The 25735-nt window shown below is 39.1% G+C and overlaps 1 protein-coding gene across 1 annotated transcript in view; it reads left to right on the top strand.

Annotated features, from left to right (window-relative positions):
• The first annotated feature begins 1021 nt into the window (after positions 1 to 1021).
• The window catches only part of LOC128496421 (cytochrome P450 7B1), a 69421-nt gene continuing 44707 nt past the window's right edge, over positions 1022 to 25735 (top strand). Inside the window, exon 1 of the mRNA XM_053466046.1 lies at positions 1022 to 1280. Within this exon, the coding sequence (XP_053322021.1) occupies positions 1186 to 1280 (95 nt within the window). The 5' untranslated portion in view covers positions 1022 to 1185. The remainder of the gene's footprint in view (positions 1281 to 25735) is intronic.

Here is a 25735-nt window from a genome sequence, read left to right as displayed (position 1 = left end):
AGATGATGACAGTTTCATAATGATATAGAAATGCATTTCTGTGACTTACTTGATATAGATATTCTGCCCTGAATAGTTGATCCATTTGTGGTGAATGCTGCTGACAATACAAGAACTGCTCATCATACTACAGCTCGATACAGAAGCCCAAAGAGACACACATCATTTTTTGGGCAATTTCCAAAAAGTTTCCACAGCTTTGGGAAAAGGGAAAACATGAAAATTCCGGTGTCATACTTGTTAGAGGCAGGTTTTAGTTGGGTGAGTTATTTGGTAACACAAATGCACAACCACCTCACCTGGACAATGTGAACAGAGGTGGTCGTTGCTTACAGACTTTTCCCATTTGTATTTTGGTCACCTAAGAATAACTTTTGCAAAACTAAAAAAGTTTGCCTTTGCACCCCTGGCACTCAAATAGTTAAACGATGGTCTAAAAACACATCCCAAGCTCTTATAAGAAGATTTTATGTATAACCTGAAACATGAGCACAATAGGATTACTAGAACACAATACTAGACATATTATTTAAAAGTCACAGCACCCTAGAAATGTAACCTTGTACACTTTTCAGCATATGCACAGCTATACATTAGCAGCAAACAGAATAACATCATTGCACTCACTACACATTATTTATTGAGAACGATGCAGGCCTTCAGTGATCTGCATTTTTTTTTTGGTAAACCATGTCAGTGGAATAAAAACAACTTCTCACCAGAAAAAAAAAGTTTAAAACTTCTCTAGAACGTCGATTTTTAGTAAAAAGAAAGGTTTGCATTCAAGAGATACAATCCCCCTTCCTGTAAACCGAAAGCCAGCATGAAGTGCAAAACTTTTTATGAAAAAAAGGGAAAATGTGTTTTTTTTTTTGTTTTTGTTTATTTTCTTTCTTTCTTTTTTTTTTTTTTGAGAAGTGTTGCGACGAGCAGAGCCCTCCCCGAGCCTAGCATTCCTCTCCCTCCCCTGGGGGTGCACTGTAGCTGGGCTGGTAGTTGTGCAGAACGCCTGGGATCATCGTTCTGGGCTGGCTCTGATATCACTCTTAGCCAATGGCAGCCGTTCTGACACACCTTCTGGTCAGCACAAAGAAAACCAAAAGTTCCCCCGGTTTGCACAGTCTGTTTTTCAATAACTGAAGCAAAGTATTGCTTTGAACCAGAAGAGGAACTCAACAGACCGCAATGTCTGACATTACCCAGCTGCTGTTCAGCACCAGTGGGTTGCTGGTAGGCACGTTCTCCCTGCTGATACTCTTTTTATTACTGATCCGAAGAAGGTAAGTGCTTAGAAACGTTGCACATACATCTCTGTGTTTTGATTCCAAACATAGATCTCTTTGCATGTTTTCAAACAGAAACATATATAAACAAATCAAAAATGTATACATTGTGTGCTGTGTTAGGAAATTGAAAACAGCCAAGCCTAAGCTTGTTTGAAACAATCTGCGCTGTGTTGCTTGCCTTGCCTCTAAGCCATGACGTCATGAGATTCTGATCTGCAGCATGTGTTTGCTCTGTATAGAGTTCAGTACACCTGCGAACTTTGGCTTGCTATTTGTATTGATATTGTTTTCTTTTTCTCACTTTCCCAGTAAAAGGTTGTGCTTTTAAAAATACTGCTATGCAGTTGTTTCTGGCCTCCAGGTTTTATACAGTGCTGCTTTTCAGCATTAGTGTTAAATGCTATATTTAGCATATATCATTAATCAGAGAGTGAGTTCCACAATTACATTTATGCTCCAGTGAGGAAGTCCTGGCATTCAGCAGTATTGCTATGACCTGGGTGTAATAAACTAGCGATCTATGTTTCAGCGGTTGTTAAAATACATACTATATAATAGTACGATTGTTATTAGTATTATTTTGCATTATATTATATTTTATTTATGTAAAAGCCACTGCTTAGAGGCCAAAATGTAGAATTATCCTGTGGTAAAAATTATTAGGGTACGTGAGGTTGGTTGCTGACATAAACCTGTGGTTCACTTTCAAACCCATAATGCACTGCAGTATATTGGTTGCAAGAACTTTTAAGATAAATATGTCTTGACATATACACTTCCCAGGGACCCATGCACCCCACCAATAAAGAATGCATACTAGAGTACATTCTTCAACCAGTTACAAAAAATAAAATAAAATAAAATGAATCGCTTTTATTAGGAAGCTTCAGCTTCATCCTGTCATTCCTCTTGTCTTTCACACAACTTTTCGCTGCTTGAACCCTTCTGCTCGTGTTTTTGGCCAAACACGTTTGCTGCAATCTTAGGAGTTAGGGGGACAGGGATAGAGATGCAGAACCCATCCATCTATTTGCAAGGGGGACCAAAAGAAAATGTAAAGGAACTACCTTAGGGAGAAGCTGCAGCTATGTGCTCAAACAATTCTTGCCACTGATTGGCTGCAGGATAATCCCCTTCATGAAACAAATGGGCCAAAAAGTAAACAAAAAAATTTGTCCATTTTTGGTCCATTTGTACAAGTTAAAATTTGCACAAATATTAACAATGACACCTGTGACACAGAAGAAAGGGAATATATATATATATATATATATATATATATAAAGTACACATGGGCGTAGGAACCCCTAAAAATCTGGGGGGGATAGCATTTTTTCTGGTAGGGTATACCTGACCATTTCACCAACAGGGACTTTATGACATCACATTATAAATACATAGACATTAATATGAAGTTGGTCCCCCTTTGCCTCTATAACGGCTTTCACTCATCTGGGAACGATTTCCACAAGATTTTGGAGAGTTTCTGTGGGGAATTTTTGCAGCCATGCCTTTATGGGCCTTGTTTTGTACACTGGGGCAGTCATGATGGAATAGAAAAGGACCTTCCCCAAAACCGTTCCCACAAAGTTAGAAGCATAGTGCTGTCCAAAAAGGTATATCACCTACAGCTCATAAAACGTTCTACTGGATGAATGGGAGAAAATTCCCACAGAAACAGTAAAATCTTACAACCACAGATGGACCCCACTGGACACGGCCACAGAGACTACTATGATGTATTGAAGGATCCATCTAAGACTCCTAACACGTCATGCACACAGGAACATATCCACACACTTAAACACTTGAATAACATACACACGCACACAATAATACACCCCAAAACATTCCCACCCTAATATACCTAGACACATGCCCACCATAACACACCTGGAAACATACTATCATACCCATAAAAACAGATGTGCACAATAACAAACCCACAAACATACGCTATCACACCCAGACACGCAAACACATCCTTCACTTACTCTGCCTACCCCTAGATTAACTCGTGGTGCTTTGTATTAGTGATGCCCTAGACCAAGTAGCACCCCGAAATATTCTCTTGTGTCCGAATGCTGTGACATACAGTGACACACATACTCATTTTAACCAGAAATAGGCCTGGATTTAACCCTAGGTGCCCCTGAGTTAAACATGTGTTACAGGGAATCATAATCTTCCCTTTAAGTACGACATGCCTGCTCATACACACATATACACTATCCATACACACATATACACTATCCATACACACATATACACTATCCATACACACATATACACTATCCATACACACATATGCACTGCCCTTACGCATGCCTGCCCACAAAAACACACACATACACTGCAATTGCCTGCACATACACACTTGCCAGTACTCACACATATGCACTACCCTTATACACGCCTGCCCAAACATACATAAACTGCTCACACACACACACGCCTCCCCATAAATATACACTGCCTTTGCACATACTTACACAGACGTATACACTATAAGACAAATACACTCCTTATATACACACACATATACACTGCCCATACAGACGTACACATATACACTGCCCATACACACGTACACATATACACTGCCCATACACACATACACTGCCCATACACACATACACATATACACTGCCCATACACACGTACACATATACACTGCCCATACACACGTACACATATACACTGCCCATACACACACATACACATATACACTGCCCATACACACGTACACTGCCCATACACATATACACTGCCCACACACACGTACACATATACACTGCCCATACACATATACACTGCCCATACACATATACACTGCCCATACACACGTACACATATACACTGCCCATACACATATACACTGTCCACACACACGTACACATATACACTGCCCATACACACGTACACATATACACTGCCCATACACATATACACTGCCCATACACGCGTACACATATACACTGCCCATACACATATACACTGTCCACACACATATACACTGCCCATACACACGTACACATATACACTGCCCATACACATATACACTGTCCACACACACGTACACATATACACTGCCCATACACACGTACACACGTACACATATACACTGCCCATACACATATACACTGCCCATACACACGTACACATATACACTGCCCGTACACATATACACTGCCCATACACATATACACTGCCCATACACACGTACACATATACACTGCCCATACACATATACACTGTTTTGCACATCAGACCCCCCCCTCGTTTTGCACATCAGACCCCCCCTCGTTTTGCACATCAGACCCCCCCTCGTTTTGCACATCAGACCCCCCCTCGTTTTGCACATCAGACCCCCCCCTCGTTTTGCACATCAGACCCCCCCCTCGTTTTGCACATCAGACCCCCCCCTCGTTTTGCACATCAGACCCCCCCCTCGTTTTGCACATCAGACCCCCCCCTCGTTTTGCACATCAGACCCCCCCCTCGTTTTGCACATCTCTTACCTTTCTCTTCTTCTCTTCTGCTTTCTGCTTGCTCTTCCTCCTCCCCTTCTGGTGGTTTGCCGCTCTAGTGCAGTGCAGCTGCGCAGAGCTGTTTCTGCTGAGCGCCGGGGCTGGGATATAAACGTCATATCCCATCGCCCGGCACTCAGTGACAGACAGCACACCGGTAAGTGTTGGACTGGTTAGGGAAATCCCCAACCAGTCCTGCACGCTGCAGCTGCTGATCGGGCAGCTGTGCACCGAGGGCACTGGGGGGGATTGCTCTATTATCGGTCCCCCCCGCATGATTTCCTGGGGGGGATCTGTCCCCCCCGTCCCCCCCGGTTCCTACGCCCGTGAAAGTACACACTGTACATGAGAGACTGTAATTTATAAGATCACGAAAATTAGGTGTGGCCTTTTCCATTATCTTGACCCAGATCTGTATTTCTATTTATTTGGAAAGTTGGAGGTGCAGGAGATTTTGTAATTTAACGCAATATATTGCATAATTTATAGCAAAGTCCGTGAGAGGAAATGTTCTCAGTGTAGTGAATAGGCCTTTCTGTTTGACCAGTGTTAGGAAAAGTAGCTCCACAGTTGTTTTTGAACTAACAGGCTTTTTTTCCTACCCTACATTAGATTATGTGAATCAGGAGGATACTTTAGGATTTACTACCAGGCATCATGACAATGCAATGCTTCCGCGGGCAGGGGAATTGATAGAAATTGAGGTGCAGAATAAACCAAATGATTCCCCCGGATTTACTTGTGATAGCGGGAGCCTATAAGACAGAACAAAAGGTAATATGACAGTAGAATTAGATAAGTGTCTTGGTTGGCCCGTATCTCAGGGTTCTTCATGAAAGCTCTTTGTACCACCAGTCTACTTCTTTTTGTGGATGCGTAACATAGTTAAGTGCTGCACACTATTGTCAGGACATAGAAACATAGTAACATAGAAAGTGACGGCAGATAAGAGCCAGAAGGCCCATCCAGTCTGCCCAACCTCTGAGTACTCTCCTTTAGTACTTGCCCTTATCCTATATCTAGCTTGGCATTATGCCTATCCCATGCTTGCTTAAATGACTTTACTGTATTAACATCTACCACTTCCACTGGGAGGCTATTCCATGCGTCCACTACCCTTTCCGTAAAGTAATATTTTCTGATGTTACCATTAAACCTTTGCCCCTCTAGTTTATGCTTGTGTCCTCCTGTTGCGGTTTTATTTCTTCTTTTAAATAAACTTTCTTCCTTTACTTTGTTGATTCCCTTTAAGTATTTAAATGTTTCTATCATATCCCCCCTGTCCCGTCTTTTTTCCAGGCTGTATAGGTTAAGATCCTTTAACCTGTCCTGGTAAGGTTTATTTTGTAATCCATAAACCATTTTAGTAGCCCTTCTCTGCACTTTCTCCAACATATCTATATCCTTCTGGAGATATGGCCTCCAGTACTGTACACAATACTCCAAGTGAGGTCTCACCAGTGATCTGTACAGCGGCATGAGCACTTCCCTCTTCCTACTGCTAATACCTCTCCCTATACAACCAAGCATTCTGCTAGCATTACCTGCTGCTCTACTGCATTGCCTGCCTACCTTTAAATCCTCAGAAATAATTACCCCTAAATCCCTTTCCTCACACGTTGAGGTTAGGACAGTACCAAATAGTCTATACTCTGCCCTTGGGTTTTTATGCCCCAGGTGCATTACTTTGCATTTATCCACGTTAAATGCCAATTGCCACAGCTCTGACCATTTTTCCAGCTTACCTAGATCGTTTGCCATTTGGCTTCTTCCTCCAGGAACATCAACCCTGTTGCAAATTTTTGTGTCGTCGGCAAATAAACATACCTTTCCATCAACACCATCTGCAATATCACTAATGAAAATATTAAAGAGAATGGGTCCAAGTACAGATCCCTGAGGTATCCCACTGGTAACAAGACCTTGTTCTGAATATACGCCATTGACTACAACCCTCTGTTTTCTGTCACTCAGCCACTCCTTAATCCATTCAACAACATTGGGATCTAAACCCAGAGATTGCAGTTTATTTATAAGTCTTCTATGTGGGACAGTGTCAAAGGCCTTACTGAAATCCAGATACGCAATGTCTACTGCACCACCTTGATCAATTACTTTAGTCACCCAATCAAAAGGACCTTTGGGATTAGAACCCTCAGCCCGGGAAATCATGCTCAGGTTCCTGTGTTCCTGTATTTGTAGATGGCACTCAAGAAGTGGCCTTAGGCTGCAGTAGACATCTTCTATCAGAGACTCTTGAGTCTGCCTGCTTTATGGAGGATCCTGAGCAAGGACCTGTCCCTGTGCAGAGACACCAGCCTAACCCAGTACCTGCTGTCGTGACAACTACAAATTTGATATTATCAGACTACTACAATTTCTATGTCAAGAAAGCGCCTTTTTTATTATATCTTTTATATATATGTAGTCTGTCATCTTTACTGGATTTTGTTTGTTTATTACTCACAGAGTTGAAGGCCGACATCAGCAACAACTATGTGAGACATGCAAACAAACCCCGAGATACTCTCTAGATACCTGCCAAATTGCCCTATGATATTGTTAATTTTTTATGGTTGTTTTTATGCATTTTATAATACTAAAAAGTGATAAAGTTGAAGGTTTTAAGTGAAAAGAGGAGTATAAGGTTTAACAAACTGGAAGGTAATCCTTTATTAAGGTTGTGCTGTTTCTATTTTTAGTAGCCTGGAAGTATATATCTTATCGTAGTGCCACAACGCTCGATTCCTGCCATTGGACATAAACAGACCCTCCACACTAAACTTGGCTGTTAGAGAATTTTCTACTAAGTTCCCTCAATCCACCGCTAGACATGAGGAACTACCCCCTCGTCTCTGCTCAATAATGTCATTCAGTTTGCTGCACAGGAAAGGTTCTTTTTACCAATATCAAGTTCATTGGTTTTGTGTTACTGTATTTACTATTGTATCATGTAAATAATAGCCTCTAGGTCAGATCCAAATAGCTGCCAGCAACGAAGCCAGTGAATAATGCTTATTAAATGCATTCAGCTTCTTAAATTTTAATTGACTATATAAAATTAAGATTACATTTTAATAGCTGCTTCCTTGGTGCAGATACACATTCATCTGAGGTGTGTGAGATCTGCAGATAAAAACATATCTGATAAACCTTCCTGGTTTTTTTTTTTTTTATTATTAAAAGCACCTGCTCAAACCACTAGCAACTTATTTATAGTTCATTTCTAAATTCATTAGTAACCAAGTTCAGTTAACTAACATAAAAAAGTGTGTATTTAATTTATTCCAAAATGCTGCTAGGACAGGTTCATAATTTCATAATTTGGGGAGTTTGTTGAAGGTTTCATTTGAAATACCGTATTGGCTCGAATATAGGCCGCACTTTTTCCCCCCACTTTAAGTCTTTAAAGTGGGGGTGCGGCCTATATTCGGGGTCTAGCGCCCGACGTCCGGGACATGCAGTCCCGGGCGCCGGGCAGGCAGCGGGGTTAGGATACAGATCCCCCGCAGCGGTGCAGGGGACCTGCATCCTACTCCCCGATACGCTCAGACAGCCTCCCCTGCCAGCACTTCCCACGGGGGGGGTGCCGGCACGGGAGGTTGTCTAAGCGCATCGTCCGCACGATGCGTTTTACCACCCCCCCCGGGACTTACCGGAGCAGACTCCCGGGTGTCTTGCGGGGCCGGGACATCTACGCAATACGTGTATACAACTTCCGGTGCCGGCACATGCAGTGCCGGCACCGGAAGTTGTATTGCGTAGATGTCCCCCGCCGGCCACGCAAGACACCCGGGAGTCTGCTCCGGTAAGTCGGGGGGGGGGCAGAGGAGGACAGTGGTAGCATATCTCGGGGAGGGAGGACAGTGGTAGCATATCTCGGGGGGGGCAGAGGAGGACAGTGGCAGCATATCTCGGGGAGGGAGGACAGTGGTAGCATATCTCGGGGAGGGAGGACAGTGGTAGCATATCTCGGGGGGGGCAGAGGAGGACAGTGGCAGCATATCTCGGGGAGGGAGGACAGTGGTAGCGTATCTCGGGGAGGGAGGACAGTGGCAGCATATCTCGGGGAGGGAGGACAGTGGCAGCATATCTCGGGGGGGGCAGAGGAGGACAGTGGTAGCATATCTCGGGGAGGGAGGACAGTGGTAGCATATCTCGGGGAGGGAGGACAGTGGTAGCATATCTCGGGGAGGGAGCACAGTGGCAGCATATCTCGGGGGGGGGGCAGAGTGGCAGCATGTTTTTTTTGGTGCTTTTTTAAAGAAAAAAACTTTTTCTTTAAAAAAGCACCAAACTTTTAGGGTGCGGCCTATATACGGGGGCGGCCTATATCCGAGCCAATACGGTATATAATAAGGTATCATCAGAAAACTTTTTTGGGGCTTATTTATTTCCCTTATTCCTTATTCCTCACAAACGAATAAGCAAAAATTCCCAAAGAAACACTCAGATATCTTGTGGAAAGCCCTCCCAGAAGCTGCAAAGGGGGACCAACTTCATATAAATGTCTATGTATTTAGAATGCAATGTCATAAAAGTCCCTGTTTTGTCCACATAGTCTTTCTACTTAAAGAAGAAACTTTTTGCTTTAAAACTTGCTGCTGAAAGTTACTCAAGGACCTCCTTAGGACCATAGTCATGCTAATGTCATACTGTAAAGTATACAACACTATACACACAAGTACCACACACTTATACACATACACACACTGGCTAACACTATACACATAAATAAAATATACACTCTAACGCTATGCACACGGTGGGGGGGAGCATGGGTGCTGTGAGGCACCTGCTTTACCATGGCCCCGCAGGAAAGCATAGATTGCCGGATTCATGATGGCAGCCCTGGCCAGTTTTTATCCTCTTTTCCTGCAAAACCTTTGGCGCGGGTTTGTTATTGTATGGGAATATATATATCATCCCCATACAATAACATGTATGAGTGCCAGTATAATATCTATGTGACTTGTTTGTACCACTGCCTTCTCTAATGGGTATTAGAAAACTTCTAGCAAAGCCACATTTGTTTGTTCTACCCTTCATTTGCTATATCCCCTAGAGCCACAAGCCAGTAGACTTTTTCACATCTCTACACGGTAATTACAAGGCCTATTACTGTTACTTAATGTCCATTTAAACACAACAATTTAGTGAAATTGTTAGAAATCTAACCGCGACAATATGTAGGCTAGTGTAATGTGTGGGTTTTTTTACTGTTAAATAAACCTTTTAACTCCGAAGGAAATTACAGTGTACATCAAAGAAGTAAGAAAAAGTCAACAACCACATTAAACAATGTTTAAGGTGCATCAATCTACAACTGTAGAAAGTATATAGAGTAGGCCTGTAAATTGTGGCTAGAAGTAAAACAGTAAAGGGAATAATGGGTGATCTATATACAGTGGCACTAACAATTTCAACAACCTAGATGACACTGTTAGTGGCTGCACATACAGTAAGTGATGTTTTGTGTATTATTATGTATACTTCTGGCACCCCTTGCTAAATTTTTATTTAAAAACACATTTGAGCTGGGCAAATCCAGTTTAAACAACCAGTTGCAAGTAACAAAGTGTCAAATAACTATGCGTGCAGAATCTCCTGTCTCTACAAACGTGTCAAGCTTAAAGCACGCAGTTGCAATGAACTTTCTTATACTTATAAAATGTGGTATTTTTAAAAGCAAAGTGCCATTTTTATTATGTACATAACATTTTATTTTAATGCATACAGTATGTGTTTGGCGTGCAACGTACAGTCATTGCATTTTACTGTGGCAAAGAGTAGGGCTACCTGCCAGATTTCGAGGTCCTATCTTTAGTCTTGTTCAACACAACACATGTTCTTCACGAAACATACAATGATTTCTGCACTCTGAAACAAAACGCTCATGTCAGCTCTCAATGGAATAAATACACTAAAATGCATTCTTGATTTGGTGATCATTTCCATATGGAATCACATGTGTGTTGACTGTAGGAAGACTACATCAAGGATGCATATATACATTTCCCATGTTGCTTACCAGCTCATTTAAAATGCTGGCCTGTAGTATGTACGATATATAAACTCACAAAAGGGTTGCACTTTATACTGGTGATGTTGGGCCGCCCTGTCTTTTTTAAAATATATTATGTATTGTAAGAAGTGCTGCGTAAATTGTTGGCGCTATATAAATAAAAGATAATAGTAATCTTGCCTTGACGTTGGCCCATGCGGGCCAAAACATACATCAGCGTTTTTTCCCTAATAGCTATTAAATAATATATTTTTTGTGTCTTTAATTATCTTATGTTTAGGAAGGTTTAATGAGAGGTAACACTACAAGCAGCAGCAGCTCTAATTTTCTAGACTTTTTATTTATTTATTTTTTTTGGTGTGCCCTACAGTCTTTATTCTTGTTTTCCAATTTAAAAAGGGGGCACAGACATTACTGTAAAATCATATATATTAGGAAGTGTAATTTTGGATGCAAGGTTCGTTTTCAAGGAAGACAACAGTTTTATTATGAATTGACATGGTTTTACTAAACATATCCTATAAAACAAACCTCTTGATCTAATATGAGCTAAGCAAAAATGTAGATCAGGAAGGGCAATAAAATAGACATAGTCTATTCAGCTCTTGCTAAAGTATTAGATATAGTTATTGACGGCCTGTCGTTAAAGGGGTCTAGGCCTAGGCAGGGGTAGTATTTGTAAATGAACTGAAAATTGGTTAAAAGATTTATTTGAATGTTGTAAAAAAAAAATACAGGGAGCAACAGGGTTTTATTTTAGCTCTTTTGCCTTTTGATTTGTATATTCATGATCTAGAGATGAGATGCTAACGTTAATTTTTTCAGATAATACTACATTTGTGCTATTAAGTTGATGATGTGATTGTTTCAGAATTTTTTAACTCAAGTGGGGGGAATGACCAAGGCGATGAGAGATGATATTCAATATTGATAAATGTAAAGTAATGCATTTTGATAATAAAAACACACATACTAATCATGAGCTAAGTGGAAACAGAGTGGGGATAGTGAGGAAATCGTCACTGGCACACTCGTTGAATACAAACTCAGCAATTATGCATAAAGACGTGCAGCAGCTGCTAAGGCTAACAAAATAGTAACAATAAAAGGGCTTTAACATTACAATTTTAAATTTTAATTGTAATAAATCTCTACAAAGCTTTAGTTCTTCACAGTAAGGGTCAGAAACCTCTGAAATGTACTACCTGTCAAGGCAGTACTTCAGCTGCCTCTGAGAATAAACTAGGCAAGAAAGGGTATTCAGGTATACACATTGACTTACAATATGGGTAACATGGTTACAAATGCATCATTTATATATCATATGATTGAGGGTATTTTTGTTTTATTTGACATATTCTTTAACATAAAGAGTCTTCCATTATAGTAGTTTGGATTGACAGAGTTAGCAGGTTGTTACAGAGGCCAATAATCACCCTACAACACGGATAACATATATTGAGGGAATTAGACAGACACGCCCTGGATATTAAGAGAAAGGCTGCATGACTGGGCCTGTATTAACAGTAAGCATGCTGGCCAGGATTTAAGGGTCATCTAGGGGACATCCTATGGGGTTCCTCGACCTGTTGGGTGGGGTTTTTTGGCTGTCTATTTATGGGACCCCCTTTTCCCGCCTTTGGTCAGATACTATTGACCAGCGTTATAAAGCAGTAATCCGTTATAAAGCAGTGAATCGCCACCCCCCCTCCCCAATTTATTCACCTTTCTTTATTTGAACGTGGTTTATGGCTGAATTTTAGAGATAGGTTTGGTATGTTTACAATTGGCTGTTATGCCGACATGTATGTTCATTTTAATTTCTCCACGGGTTCAGTCCCTGGGGGAACTTTTAAAGGGTAGGGTGTTCCGACCCAACGGTTCCCGTGTGGTATTTGGTGGGATATCCCTACAAAATGTTATTTAACAATGGTTATGGTTTTACAGGTTAATCGATGCATAACCTATCTCATATTTCTTAAAATTATTTTCTTGCATTTTTTGTCACAGTGATAAATCGCTGTGGCCTTACACTTTCCAACGACCGCATGTCTCCTGTGTTTTATTTATGTGTTTCGCTGTATGTTAATATATAGTTCCAGAGTCAAGCTGATATATTTTTTATCAGGTCCCTGCTATATATGTGACTTAAGTATTGCATTACTGAATAGAATGGATGGCCATAGATTTCATTTGTGCTGTTTGCATTTACTCGGTAGATGCCAGGCCTATTTTGGTTAGAAACAGGATCGCTTTTATTTTACTCTCATTTTCTCTTATAATAAAAGCAAACTTTTGTTCTCTTCCATCAAGTAGCCTTTTTTCTGTTTCATGCTTAGTAAGTAAAGAAGTGTTCATGTTCGTGGTTACAACAGACTTTGCCCATTTCTGGAAAATCTTTGTATGTGCCATATGATGTGCTAAAAGCTGTTATCACAACACAAAGTTCATTTATGCTCGTTTGGTTAATGTGCAGTCTATTTTTTGTAGACAGAGCCTACATACTTTACATGGGAGGTATTTGCATTTGAAACAGGAGTGAATGCATCCAAACAAGAGAACGTGAGCTGGGTTATTGGATAACACATCATATGGAATTTACAATGCCTCAAGAACTATCATAAAATAAAAAGAAATCTCTGATTTACTTTATTTGTTTTATTACGTCTGGAGTGCTCTTAGCCTATTCTTTAAATATATATACCTCCACTGCCTGGGATATATCACTGGAACATAAGAGTCATTATTGCTAATGTGTCACTGAGCACATCTGGAAATATGAATCATATCTCTAATGAATGTGAACAGATTGATAAGCACCTTAAATTAATCTGAACAGATTGTTAAGCATCTCAGTACTTATTGGTGCTTCCGTCTCATAAAGTGGTACTGCCGTGAATTTGCATGCTTTATAAAACAGTGTTTTACTTCTAGAAAATCCATTCATACAGAACGATCTTAGTTTAGGTCAGGATAGACATATTTTACCATAGGAAAAAAATAGTTAAAGGGACGCTCCAGCGATCATATGCAATGTCATGTGGGTCCCACTTGCAAATGCATGAGGGGATTCTGCAGAATGACCCTAAAAGCATTGGCTTATTTCTCCCAGCACCAGCTCGTGGAATTGGCCAAACGCGTCTCCTGCTGTCCGCACCCACGTGACTTTATCAGCTCCAGCTCCGGCACAAAAAAGTTCTTGAGCTCTGCTAAAGCAATTCTCTCTTCTTTGATAAATGTACGTATATGCTTTACTAAACTTTGTTATAATTCCTGTTTTACCAACCTCTGAAACATGCCAAGAGTTTTAGTGTGGCTCAGATTTAACTTTTAAGTCTGTATTTATATCCTCCCAGTGAAACATGTTGTCATAAATTAGAATTTCTCATTTGCAGCCAGGGAGGAGTACACACATGCAGAATGTGTAAATAACATACAGAAATTGGATTTCACATGTTTTAGACACATTGTGCAATACATTAGATTGAGTTCACAATTAAAGGTGTGGTCTCCCTACTTTTGCAATTTAGGCAGGGCACCTAATTTTGTGGTCGGTTGGGATGATTGGCCAGTCACAGACAGAGTCAGACTGGCAATGGCGGAGGTGGCTCTGACACCTTAAGGCCAGGGGCTGACTGATGACTTAAATGCTGCCGACAGCTGCGTGTATGTGGCTGCATGCTAAGTTTTTATGCTCACATGTGGCCGGGCATATCCAAGCACTGGCCACACACTGCAGCACCCAATCCGCAGCTGGAGAGGTAGATTGGCTGTCAGCCAATGGCCTACCGGGCATTTGCCTTTTGTGCCAGGGGACCAGTACAGGCCTGGTTAGGGAGGTCAGAGGATCTCCCCTTACCAGCCCAATGATCTGTGGAATTGATCGAGGGGCCCACATGGCTTCCTCGCGACACACCGAAATGGTGCTCTAGGATATTATGTCACGTTGGTTTGTAAGGTGGTAAGTAATACAAGATCTATAGCGGATTTCACTCTGGTTCTGTCAAATCAAGCACATAATCTTGTTTATGGTGTTTTTTTCACGTATCCAGCAGTTTTAGGCCAGTAATAAAACTTATAAACCTATAAATCATTCTAATTTTATTATTTAATGCAGCGGTAGATTAAAATTGACTGATTTATTGAATGTAGAAATGGAAATCTAGAGAACAGAAAAGGTATGATAATGCACAGTTTTTAATATGGTCAGCAGAGGGCATGATAGTGTGAGGAACACGGAAGCAAGCAAAAACCCTTGAAATCAAATAATTTCCTTCTTTTCAAGTGTATAGTCTGAAACAAAGTCTCGAGTGAACCATCCTGTTTTTTAGTATGTAATCAAACACAAGAACCTTGTTCTTTAGTAACAAAATAGTTATGATGGTGTCTATATTTCTTCATCTGTTCATTTACAAAAAGAGGCAGAAAACACCCAGTAAATATAAAGTCTGAAAGATCACAAAAAAATAACACTTGGCTTCACATGATCAATGTGACCAAATATACGTAGCCCCGTATACCTTTTCCCCTAGCAATGAAGAGGATCTTTTCTTCTTTAATTCCAGTTAAGTGTAAATTCTACTTATTGATGAGGAACTTGGCATTACCCATGGTTTGGTTTCAAGATACCCTTCTTATTAAATGTGTGGCACAACACAAAAGTTATCATGGGCATGAAAGTGTATACTGTATATGATAATATTCTAGTAGAAGAATGGCTTAAATAATATAAAACAGATTTTAAAATACTTTGGGTTGTATGATTTTTACGGTCACTTTAGACCTGAATGTTTTTCGAAAGAAAGTTAAACATGATCTATGTCTACGATGGAAACCATGAAAACACAAGGATATTGTGTGTATATAAAAACAAAAGTGTTGCAAAGAACTGTGAAGCTGACACACCTTTGTGTAGAAAGGACCAGTTTTCGTACCAATATATGGCTGTGTTAGAGCTTAGATCTGTTTTCTTGTGCCTACGCTGAAGTTACTGTGTTTTTAAGGAATCCTATTACAGCGAGTGTGTGTTTTTGGTTTAACTGACACTGCAGATCAGCATGTGAATAGTTTATTCTCTATAGAACTTGACCCCATTTCGATATTTCCATATTTCAGTGCTGGTTAATTTAGCCAGTGTCCATATCTCCTAGCTTTCTGTACACATTTTATTTTAAAGCCTGGAGCGCTGATTATGCAAGGCTCTGCTCCTGTCCAAACTTTCCACTGTGGTTGATGTGATTTGTAAATGGTTCCTTTAAACTAAAGGCATCTGGTTTGCTGGGCAGTAAAATCAATTATCACTATTTATGTCACAGGCCTGCTGGAGTGCTCCGGACCATGGCAATGTGCTATATCTATTATTGCAGAATACACGTTTCTCCTGTTAAAATAATAAACTGTGCCACATATAAAAGTTAAGCTGTAGGGTAAATTTTATGCTCATGTAGGCTGTTTGCATACTTCTTGACGGCTGAAATATCTGCTTATTAGATGAAGCATGGAGAGTTTGTATAATGTTGCATTGCACTACATATCTTTGAATTTAAGACATACCCCGATATTTGTTTTTTTTTTTCTTCTTGAAAACTAGTGAATCTGACTTAGATAGCTTAAAGCTTAAATGGCTAAATGTAATGTAAAATGTTTAGGTACGGATCTTTTACTATGAATTTTGGCTTAAAATGGTACATTACACATTGAATAAAAATATTGTTCTTATATATGCTAAGGAAATTTAGAATCCTCACAAAACGGTAGAATCTTCATATACTGTATATTAAATTAAATATTGATGTATTTTGTTTAATACAGTTTGTAAATAGCTAATTTTAAGGATTATCACTGCCTGTGAGGAACCTGTGAGGAACTAAATGTTAAACTTTAAGGAGCTTTTTCGTTTTATAGCAACATACCTATCAACCATCCCATATTATGCAGGACAGTCCCAGGTGTCCGGCAATGTCATGTTGTGCCACAGAGCTGCCATGGTGCCATGGTGCCTGGAGCCATGGTGATTCAGGCAAGCTGAGGATCTTACCACTTGGTAGCCTCGAGAAGCATAGCTGCCATGATGTCATATCCAAGTGTTCTGCTTAATCCAATGCTAGACTTCCAAATGAGTAAAGTGGGTGGATTATTCTGTTCCCAACACTGCTTCTAACCATGCCCCAGTCTCTAACCATATGTCCCCAATTATGGTTATGGTTTCCCGGTTTAGACTTCCGGTCTTAGGGTGTTAACCAAAGACATGGTGTTTCTATAAATGTAGACTCATGGACATTATACCTAATACAAACTGTGGTCCTTATGGAGCGCTGAATTTTCGTGTATATTTCATTGCTTTTTCACTCTTGTCATGACTCCCGTGACCCAGGAGCTCACACCAATGAAGTTCTTCACAACTGGCAAAGGGTTGAGCCCCAAGATAAGCAGACAGGGACTTTGTCTCCACCTCCCGGTGTTGGTCATGGCGCACTCCCTAGGGCATGTCACAGAAGCACTCGCAGTACTGTTGAAAGCCCGAGCTGAGGATGATTGCTGGGGATCCCCATTTCGGTATGTGACAGCTCCTATTAACTCTCCCACATGCTCTCTTACACACTCTCACTTACTCTCTCCTGCATTATCTCAGCTTAGTATACTAGTTCAACCCTTTAGCAGAACACCGGAGAAGACAGATCATGCTGGAGAGTTCTTTAGAAATTAACATGTTCATCTAATGAGTATGTCGCAAAACTGAACTGGATATCATTTAGTGGATAAATGACTTAGCGCAACTGTACAGCAGTTTAAGGAGCACCGTGACGTCTGAGGTGTAACCGTAATTAAATTTAGCAGTGAAAATGACTCATCACTTATGTTATTGTTTTATCCAAGGCATCTCATTCACAATTCTATTTAGTTCCCATGATGTCTCAGTGATGAGCCAGATACAAAGAGTTTTGGACTCTACCTATTTTATTTTAGCAGACCACAAATAAGTCTCTGTTAAAAATAGTAGGGCTAGTTAGACTAGACCACCAGAACTGGAATTATGCGCTTGACTGCAGGAGAGGCAAGTTAAAGGAGGATAAAAAATTGATTTATTAATCCAGGTTGCTTCTCAAGTTGCAAATTTGTCATTGCTCCATCATACTGATGCTCTAGTTCCCAATGTATAAATAATTTGATCGGCATAGCCTTAATTTGATCTTTCGTAATCTTTGCCTCCCTGCATATCATTACTGCCTACTGCAGTTTTGCCCTCTATTTTGTTTTCATTTCCTACAGTCTTGTGAAATCTCTTATTATTATAGTGCCAACAATGTATGTAGCATTTTTTACAATACATACAGTATATATATATATATATATATATATACATACACCTCATTCTTTCTCCTGAGGATGAGCATATATTTTTCTATATAAGAGAGACGGCTTTCCCTCTGCAAATAAGCACACAAGATTTTGAATCAAAATTATATGTATCCCTTTCTATCAATTTTTAGGTAAAGATAAAACACCATAATTCTGTGTTCCAGTTTCCATGGTTTGTTTTGGTTGAAGGGGGGCACATAGGAATGTCATTGAGGTGAAGGTGAAATCGTCAAAGGGATGCACTAGGGAATATATAGTTTTATGGTGTTAAATTGAAATATGGGACCTCTACTGTGTCCTAAATGAGACAGGGGCCTAGTAAAGTGATCTATTAAAGTTCCAAGTTTGAAAACTGAAATGCGCATGTTCCAATCCTGACCCCACAACATCTGAGAAACATGGCTTACACATGCATGTGGGGCATTGCTGTAGTCTGGGGTGCTGCTGTTTGTCCTTTCGCAGTTTGGTTCTTGGGTGAAGCAGCTGGCATCTTGGCAGTCATGGTAATAGGAGGTTTGACTGAAAGGCGGCATGACTAGGCAGAACATCTTTTCTCTTATGAATTTTACGTCCACAAACATAACATAAGTACGAATAGTATATCATTTCATGTGATCTTTTATCTGAGGGACAGTAACCTTATAGATAGGGTAACAATTTTTGCATTTCCAGTTTTATTTGTTGCAAACCACATGCATGGTCTAGGATTGATTCAAAAAGAAAGAAAAAAACATTGCCGCAGAGCTGACAAATCGCTGTATTGAATAATTGACTCTTAGGTTTTTGCTAAACTGGTCATGAATGCTGAAACCATCTGTTTTTCTGGATGTTTGTCAGGGTGAGTGTGGCAGAGGCAGCTGTCTGAAAAGGGACGCTTTGGATGATGAACCGGTCCATTGTTTCAAAGCAATTCGCTCTTATTCAGAGGCTCTACCCAGGCGTAATATACAGCAATCAAAATCAAACTATTGTTTCTACCAATCAGATTGATCTGAAAGGAAGGTGGTGGGATGACCCCATTGTACAATCAAACAGCTATGTGGAGCAGCTGTACATCTCTCAATTTGGTTGAGAAAAAATACACTTGGAAGCTAGAGGGCTCTCTGCGCCCTTTCGGGAAGAACAGACTGGCCGTTTTGTTTTGCTAAAGAAAATGCATATCAGCGTTGAATAAGTAATTATCACTTAGGTTAAGGGTTAAGACAGTATCCAAAACTTGGAAATAAGAATGAAATGGCTACTTGTTATAGGATCCAGACATTATTTAAAATTTAGAGATGATTTGAACTTTTTCTTAAAGTATACATATAATGGGGTTTTATATAAATAAAGTATCTATGTTATAAAACGGTGGCACATTTATAAAATAATGACCTCCTCAGCTTTGCAATTTTGACATCTCTTACACCATTCTTCCAGGGTTATCTGTAATATGGAGAAAAAAAATAATAAAAAAATGCAGAATTGTATATTTTTTAAATTTTTTTAAACTTATTTGGACAGATTTATACATACCATACACGGACAGAAGCAAATATTAGACTCTCTCTTTAAACGTAACCTGCAATTTGTTATTGGTAAGAACATATTTTACTTTCCATATATGAATTATTCATGTGAAAACCAATGTACTGTACATAATGCAGTCATCATTTAAATAAACATTCAACTCATGTGACCTTTGTTGCAATCGTATTCATTTCCTAATTACAATTATTTGTATGTATATGTATTGGCGCTTTTTAATGACATTTAATAATTTGGCATTATTGTTGTAATCATGCGCATAGGGATTGATATTAAATGCGTGTAATAAGGATTATAGTATTGTATTTAATCTAAATACGGACAAGGCACTTTATCCAGCATTAGTGCATCTTAGATGTCCTTGTCTCTGTGCTACATGCATGCTAATATCTTCACATATAAAATTTAATCTGTCCGACTAAATGGAGGAATTAGTTTCACAAAGACATCTTTCATTACGCAATTAGCAAATACTTCTAACAAATCGACATAAGCATATGTGTTTATATTTAATAAGCACTTGTATGATCAAGCAATTATATTAGATGCAGTCTGAATATCATTGTTGAGTCCTTTTCAGTTTGGGGATCCAAAACAATTGATTTTTATTTATATTCCTTTGAAATCTGGTAACAGAGAGATGGCACAATAGCAAAAGATTAGATTTTTATCTGGATAAATGGCATAGTACTTGATATTTAAATATTACTCTATAATGCAGTGGTTTCCGATGAATTGGTTGGCGTTTCTCACTTAACTATGTAGAGCCTATCCATAGTTACCAACATTCCCAACGTTTGGGTTAATTCACCAAAGCATGAGGAAATGCAAGTTGGCACAAATTGGACAAAATGCCTCTCGCATATTAACTACTACCACATAACAGCAACTCGAGTTTGAGAAACAACAACTTGGAGATTTATTAACCACCAAATTGCTGGTAAGTTGCTAGCGATTTTAAAATGTACAGGGATATCATGGTGCAGGAACAATAGGAACAACAACTTTGTAACAAAGAAAATGAAATAAATGCCCCCACCCTATGCCCTGGGGTTTAAGGATTAATATTAAGCGCTTATCCTATCTCCACATAGTCTTGCTTATGCTGTGCCCGTTTTCTATCAACCTGCACATTTTCTATTTTTTTCCCCATAGATACCAACTCTGTGCCTAAATGTACCTCAAATATACACCTAGCCCGAGACATCCATGCTTAAACGTACCCAACACTGCATAGCCATACAGATGAAATCAGTTGTCCAGTTTTGCAAAACTATATATGCTTTATACTCACTTACCTCCAAAGTTAATGGCCATATTAATTGATTTACATAGCACCATCATTTTGCAGCAAAATACAACAGATAAACAGGACATGACAAGTAGGGCACAATATAGCACTTTAGACTTACAGACTCAAAAGATAACGAGGCCCTGCTCAAATAAGCTTACAATCTAGAAGTATTATTATATAATATTTAGCCTCTAGAGTGGCAGTTACATACATGGTATGTAGTTGGCAAAGTGGGCCCATAATGCTAACCATGTAGCACACTAGGAGCCCCATGTTAATGATCATTAGAATTGATTTCCAAAAATACGTTTCTGTAGTGTAGTGGGGCAGTCTTCCCCTACCTAGTAATGTTGTGTGTTTGCATGACTTCTACTAACCTTCGATGTACGCTATATGACTAATTGACAGGTTCCCAAACTGTGAAAAAAAAGATGTCTGCCTTTAGTAATGTCGCTGGTGTCCTCGCCATTGTAAACAATTATATAAACGCCTGTGTATGTATAAATATATTTGGTTTTTACTATTTAGTTTGTAATGTATGGTGAAATAACAAGGAAAATAACACTTTGTCACCATTATATCATGAGATAAGATACACAGTTTACATTAAACTAGGTTTCTATGAATGATTCCTTGGGTAAAATGTAAGCTGTGTATAAGATAATCACCTAAATATAACTAATGCTAGAGAGTTAGATCGAAAACTAGAGGATCTCTAGGGATGTCTGGCTATGGTCTACAGTCATCAAAGATGATAAAAATGACTTCAAAACAGCATGCTCCAACGCTGCTACAAGTTGTATGATAGATGCTGCTACATGGCAGATCATTTGATCCCCGTGCAAGTGGAATTATGATAGACACCTTGTATTACTAGTAAAGTATGTAGCAAAATGCATGCACATAAATTAATCTAGCCTATGTGGTTAGACCTGGTTAGAACTATTTATGACAGAAATGCCAGGTGATGTTATCTACGTATGCTGCCGGCAACATAGTAACTTTTGACCTTTCCATGATGCCAATTTACTGTAGAGTGATGCATTTGTAGGCAAATCCCGCTATAGTATCTAGAGGATCTAAACAGTTATCAAAGGTAAAAACTCTATTACTAGGTAAAAATAACTATATATATATATATATATATATATATATATAATGAAGAAAAGCAGATATAGAAACAGATTTCATGGGTTTTCCTTTGTGAAAAAAGTAAGCTATCTTGTATAATTTATTTATTTGATTTTATTTAAAAAGGCTTGGTGGGAGGAGTAGTTACCCAAAACTCACTTTGTATACCTTTTTAGTCTATAGCTAATGAATGTATGGTTTATTAATCACATTTGTCATGCTGAATGGATTCAACTTCAATTCACTTACAATTGAGATTTTACCCTTTTTTTAACGTTATTTTAATGAGCTATAGCTGTGAATGCGGCCATTGTTCATCTGTTGCTTCCGCTCAATTGCAGTTTCACCCGAGAAAGACACAAGACGGATTCACCAGGATTTCAGTTATTGTTAAACGGCAATGAAGTGAATGGGGCCTTATGTTTCGAAACCAAAGGAGAGCCTCTCAAAAAATGAGAAAAACTTTAACATCCAGTGTTATTGGTCTGCGTTTTCAGATTCATTAAAGGCTTTGTACGCCAATATTTGCATCCAGTTCCTTTGGACGTTTGCCTTTTACATATGGCGTCTGCTGCAATGCAGTTCCTCGCATTCTGCAATCGGTAACGCCAGTTTACAAAGATAAATGTAAATACATCGTATTGTATTCCTTCTTGTCATAGAATTTTAAAAGTAATATTTTTATAAAGTGTGGATTAACCATATAATTCATGATTCCATTATGGACACATGCATGCATAGCCCCCTCAGCAGCCATATTTTCAGCAGTTGTTTTGCTGTTTACTCATTATTTTGTTACAATTAATAAAAATATAATTTAATATTTACATTTTTTTGCATTCTTAACCATTTTCCTTTTGATAAAAGTGGTTTAGTGTGTGTGTCAAAAGAGTAAGGGAAGAGCAGTCATTTTGTATATTAAGCTAAACAATGCTCCTCACCCATGTCAAAAGGTTCAGATCTGTAGCCTGTCGTCCCATATGTCTGCTTAGAATTCAAATTATTTTCTATGAGTTCAAGTAATTTGGAATACACTGAAATAAAGGGGCCGTGAAGAGCCCCAAAGAAGAGATAATAGTTATAGGGACTGTGTGAAAATACCCAGTAAACAATAATTGGAGTAGATCTTAGATCTTATATATCCTTAATGATTCAATTACTATATTTACAAACCCAAATCACATAATGTCATTTTTTTATGTCATTTGTAGATGCCACTAAGTGGTTTGGTTTGCCGTGGCCCCAGTCATTGGATATTTCTGTTCTGTGACAAATTTCACTTGACATTTTGTATATGCCAAGTAACTGAGAATATAGTTCATTTTGTTTACCGTGGCTTTCTTTATCAATGGAGTTCATTAGTGTGCATTATACAAACAGGGTCCCATGAAATTTACATGTCTCAATTATTTCAGTCAGTTGTGGATTTACTTTAGTGCCATTTTATTTATAAATGCCCATCCTTTCATTTAAAAATAGCTCCATTACTTGCCATCTGCTGTCCTGGGGACCCTTTGGCTTGGTTTAACAGCTTATTTCCGGTCACAATCAAAATAAGTGGATCTCATTGATGTCTTAGTGAGGCTCATTCAAGTCAATGGAGGATGTAATACATTTTCTGAACGCTAGGGCAGCAGGTACATTACGTAGAATCTCACCAGTTTACATGAATGAATGTTGGTTTCCTCAGGTGATTAGTCATCCTCCACCTTCACAATGTGGTGACTTGGTATGGTTGTAGGTTTGGGTAGGTTTGTCCCCCTTCCCCAGAACCTCTACTTCTTAAGCACTCGCTTTTAGCATGCTTGGCACACTTATGATGTTTTTTTGCTCCTTACACCTTTCCAAATGCATGCCTCAAACTGGACGACTCATGTAGAAACTGCAGCTCCAGAGACACACTCCTCCATGGATCAGCAATTCACATCGCTGATTGACTGCTTGAGGCGAGGTAGGGAAAGAAGTAGATATGGGGATTTTGCAACAGAGACCATGCTTTTAAAGGGGCCACTTATCTATCCCAAATTACATGCATATCATGGTAGTAGAGGCCCTTAACCCCTTAAGGACAATGGGCGGTCCCGAAACCCATTGAAAACAATGCATTTTGAGCCCGTACATGTACGGGCTTTGTCATTAAGGGGTTAAAATGGACAGGTTAGAGTGGCAAACTATTTTGCTTCAGTTTACTTGACAAAGGAACATTTGACAGCATAGAAACATAGACTGCAGATATGAACCATTTAGCCCATCTTTTTGGGTGTAAAAACTCAGATTTTAATCAGTCATTGGTCTTGTCTTAGATGTATAACCTTTAAAATATACTTTTTTATTTATGTGATTGAGTGCTACATTTCTATTGCCCTTTTCGGGTGTTAAAGGTGAGGTTTTGTTACATTGAGCTCTGTTACTGAGAATACACTAATCTGAACAGAAGCTCTGACATTGGGATTCCTGCTTTACGATTTAAATAATCTGATATGAAATGAATCTTTTATTAGCTTTTTTGACTTTAAAATAGCACAAATTTGATGTCACGATAGAAAACCTGTAAACCGTTACAAAATCTAGCAACATGAACATAAAAATACTACTCTTTGCTTATTTCTACAACTTACCAAAACCCAATTATTAACCTTGATTTACAATTCATGTGTCTGGCAGTCCCAAGAGAATGAAAGGAACAGATAAATGTATATCTGAGAAACGAGCCTTTCATCTTTTACAAAACTGTTCAATTCAGTTGGATAGGATATTACCGTGTATACAAAAAGTTTATTTTAATGAGATGCTATTTTCTGCGTGTGTTGCTCTTTAATCGATGCTGCTCTATTGAAGCTGAGCCCAATGAAGACACAAGACAGATTGTCCAAGCTTGCGGCTATTGTTAGAAGTTGATGAAGTGTATGGGCCCTTATGGTAGATAACAGAAGTAGATGGTCAGAGCCAATAAATAAAACTTTAAGTCTGATTGCTCGATGCTTTATGTGAAAAGCTTTCTATTAGCACAAATCTTTAGTTTTGAAGGACTTGTGAACCCAAAGGCAGCTCACTGTGCTGTCACACAAACTAAGTCGGTCAGACAGGCAACAATCTGTCCTATCAGATAATCCCAGACTTGCTGCAAAAATTAGGCTTTGCTTTAAAATTCAGAGATGTTAATGTCTTGACAGACTGGTAACTTTCAGATGCACAATATATTTGAAAACAGAACAGTATAATGGAGGCATAATTAGCAGTGCAGTAAAAACTCATGATAAAAAAAAAATCAGATGTGTTTTTTGTTGGCGTTTTGCAGGTTATAAGGGGCATCTTAATAAACAGAATTCTTGTGGAATGTGGATCTAAATATTTTGGTGCATCACAATTTTTAAGCTTACTGGACCTAAATCCTTAATGTCAGATCTAAAGTAAAATCACTCAAATGTATACTGAAGCCCCACCACATGTTTCATAGCTTTCATAGCATCTGAAGCACTGAACTTTCTAGGTAAGTATATAACGACCGCAAACGATCCTATTGGCTATAAACAAAGCACACCCTCTCTTATAGAGGATTGGTTAATATCTGGGTAAATATATG

This window comes from Spea bombifrons, chromosome 5, assembly GCF_027358695.1.
Source record: "Spea bombifrons isolate aSpeBom1 chromosome 5, aSpeBom1.2.pri, whole genome shotgun sequence".
In the NCBI taxonomy this organism is placed as follows: Eukaryota; Metazoa; Chordata; class Amphibia; order Anura; family Pelobatidae; genus Spea; species Spea bombifrons.
The sequence above is the reverse complement of the archived record's forward strand: the minus strand, read 5'-3'. Positions and strand labels throughout refer to the sequence as shown.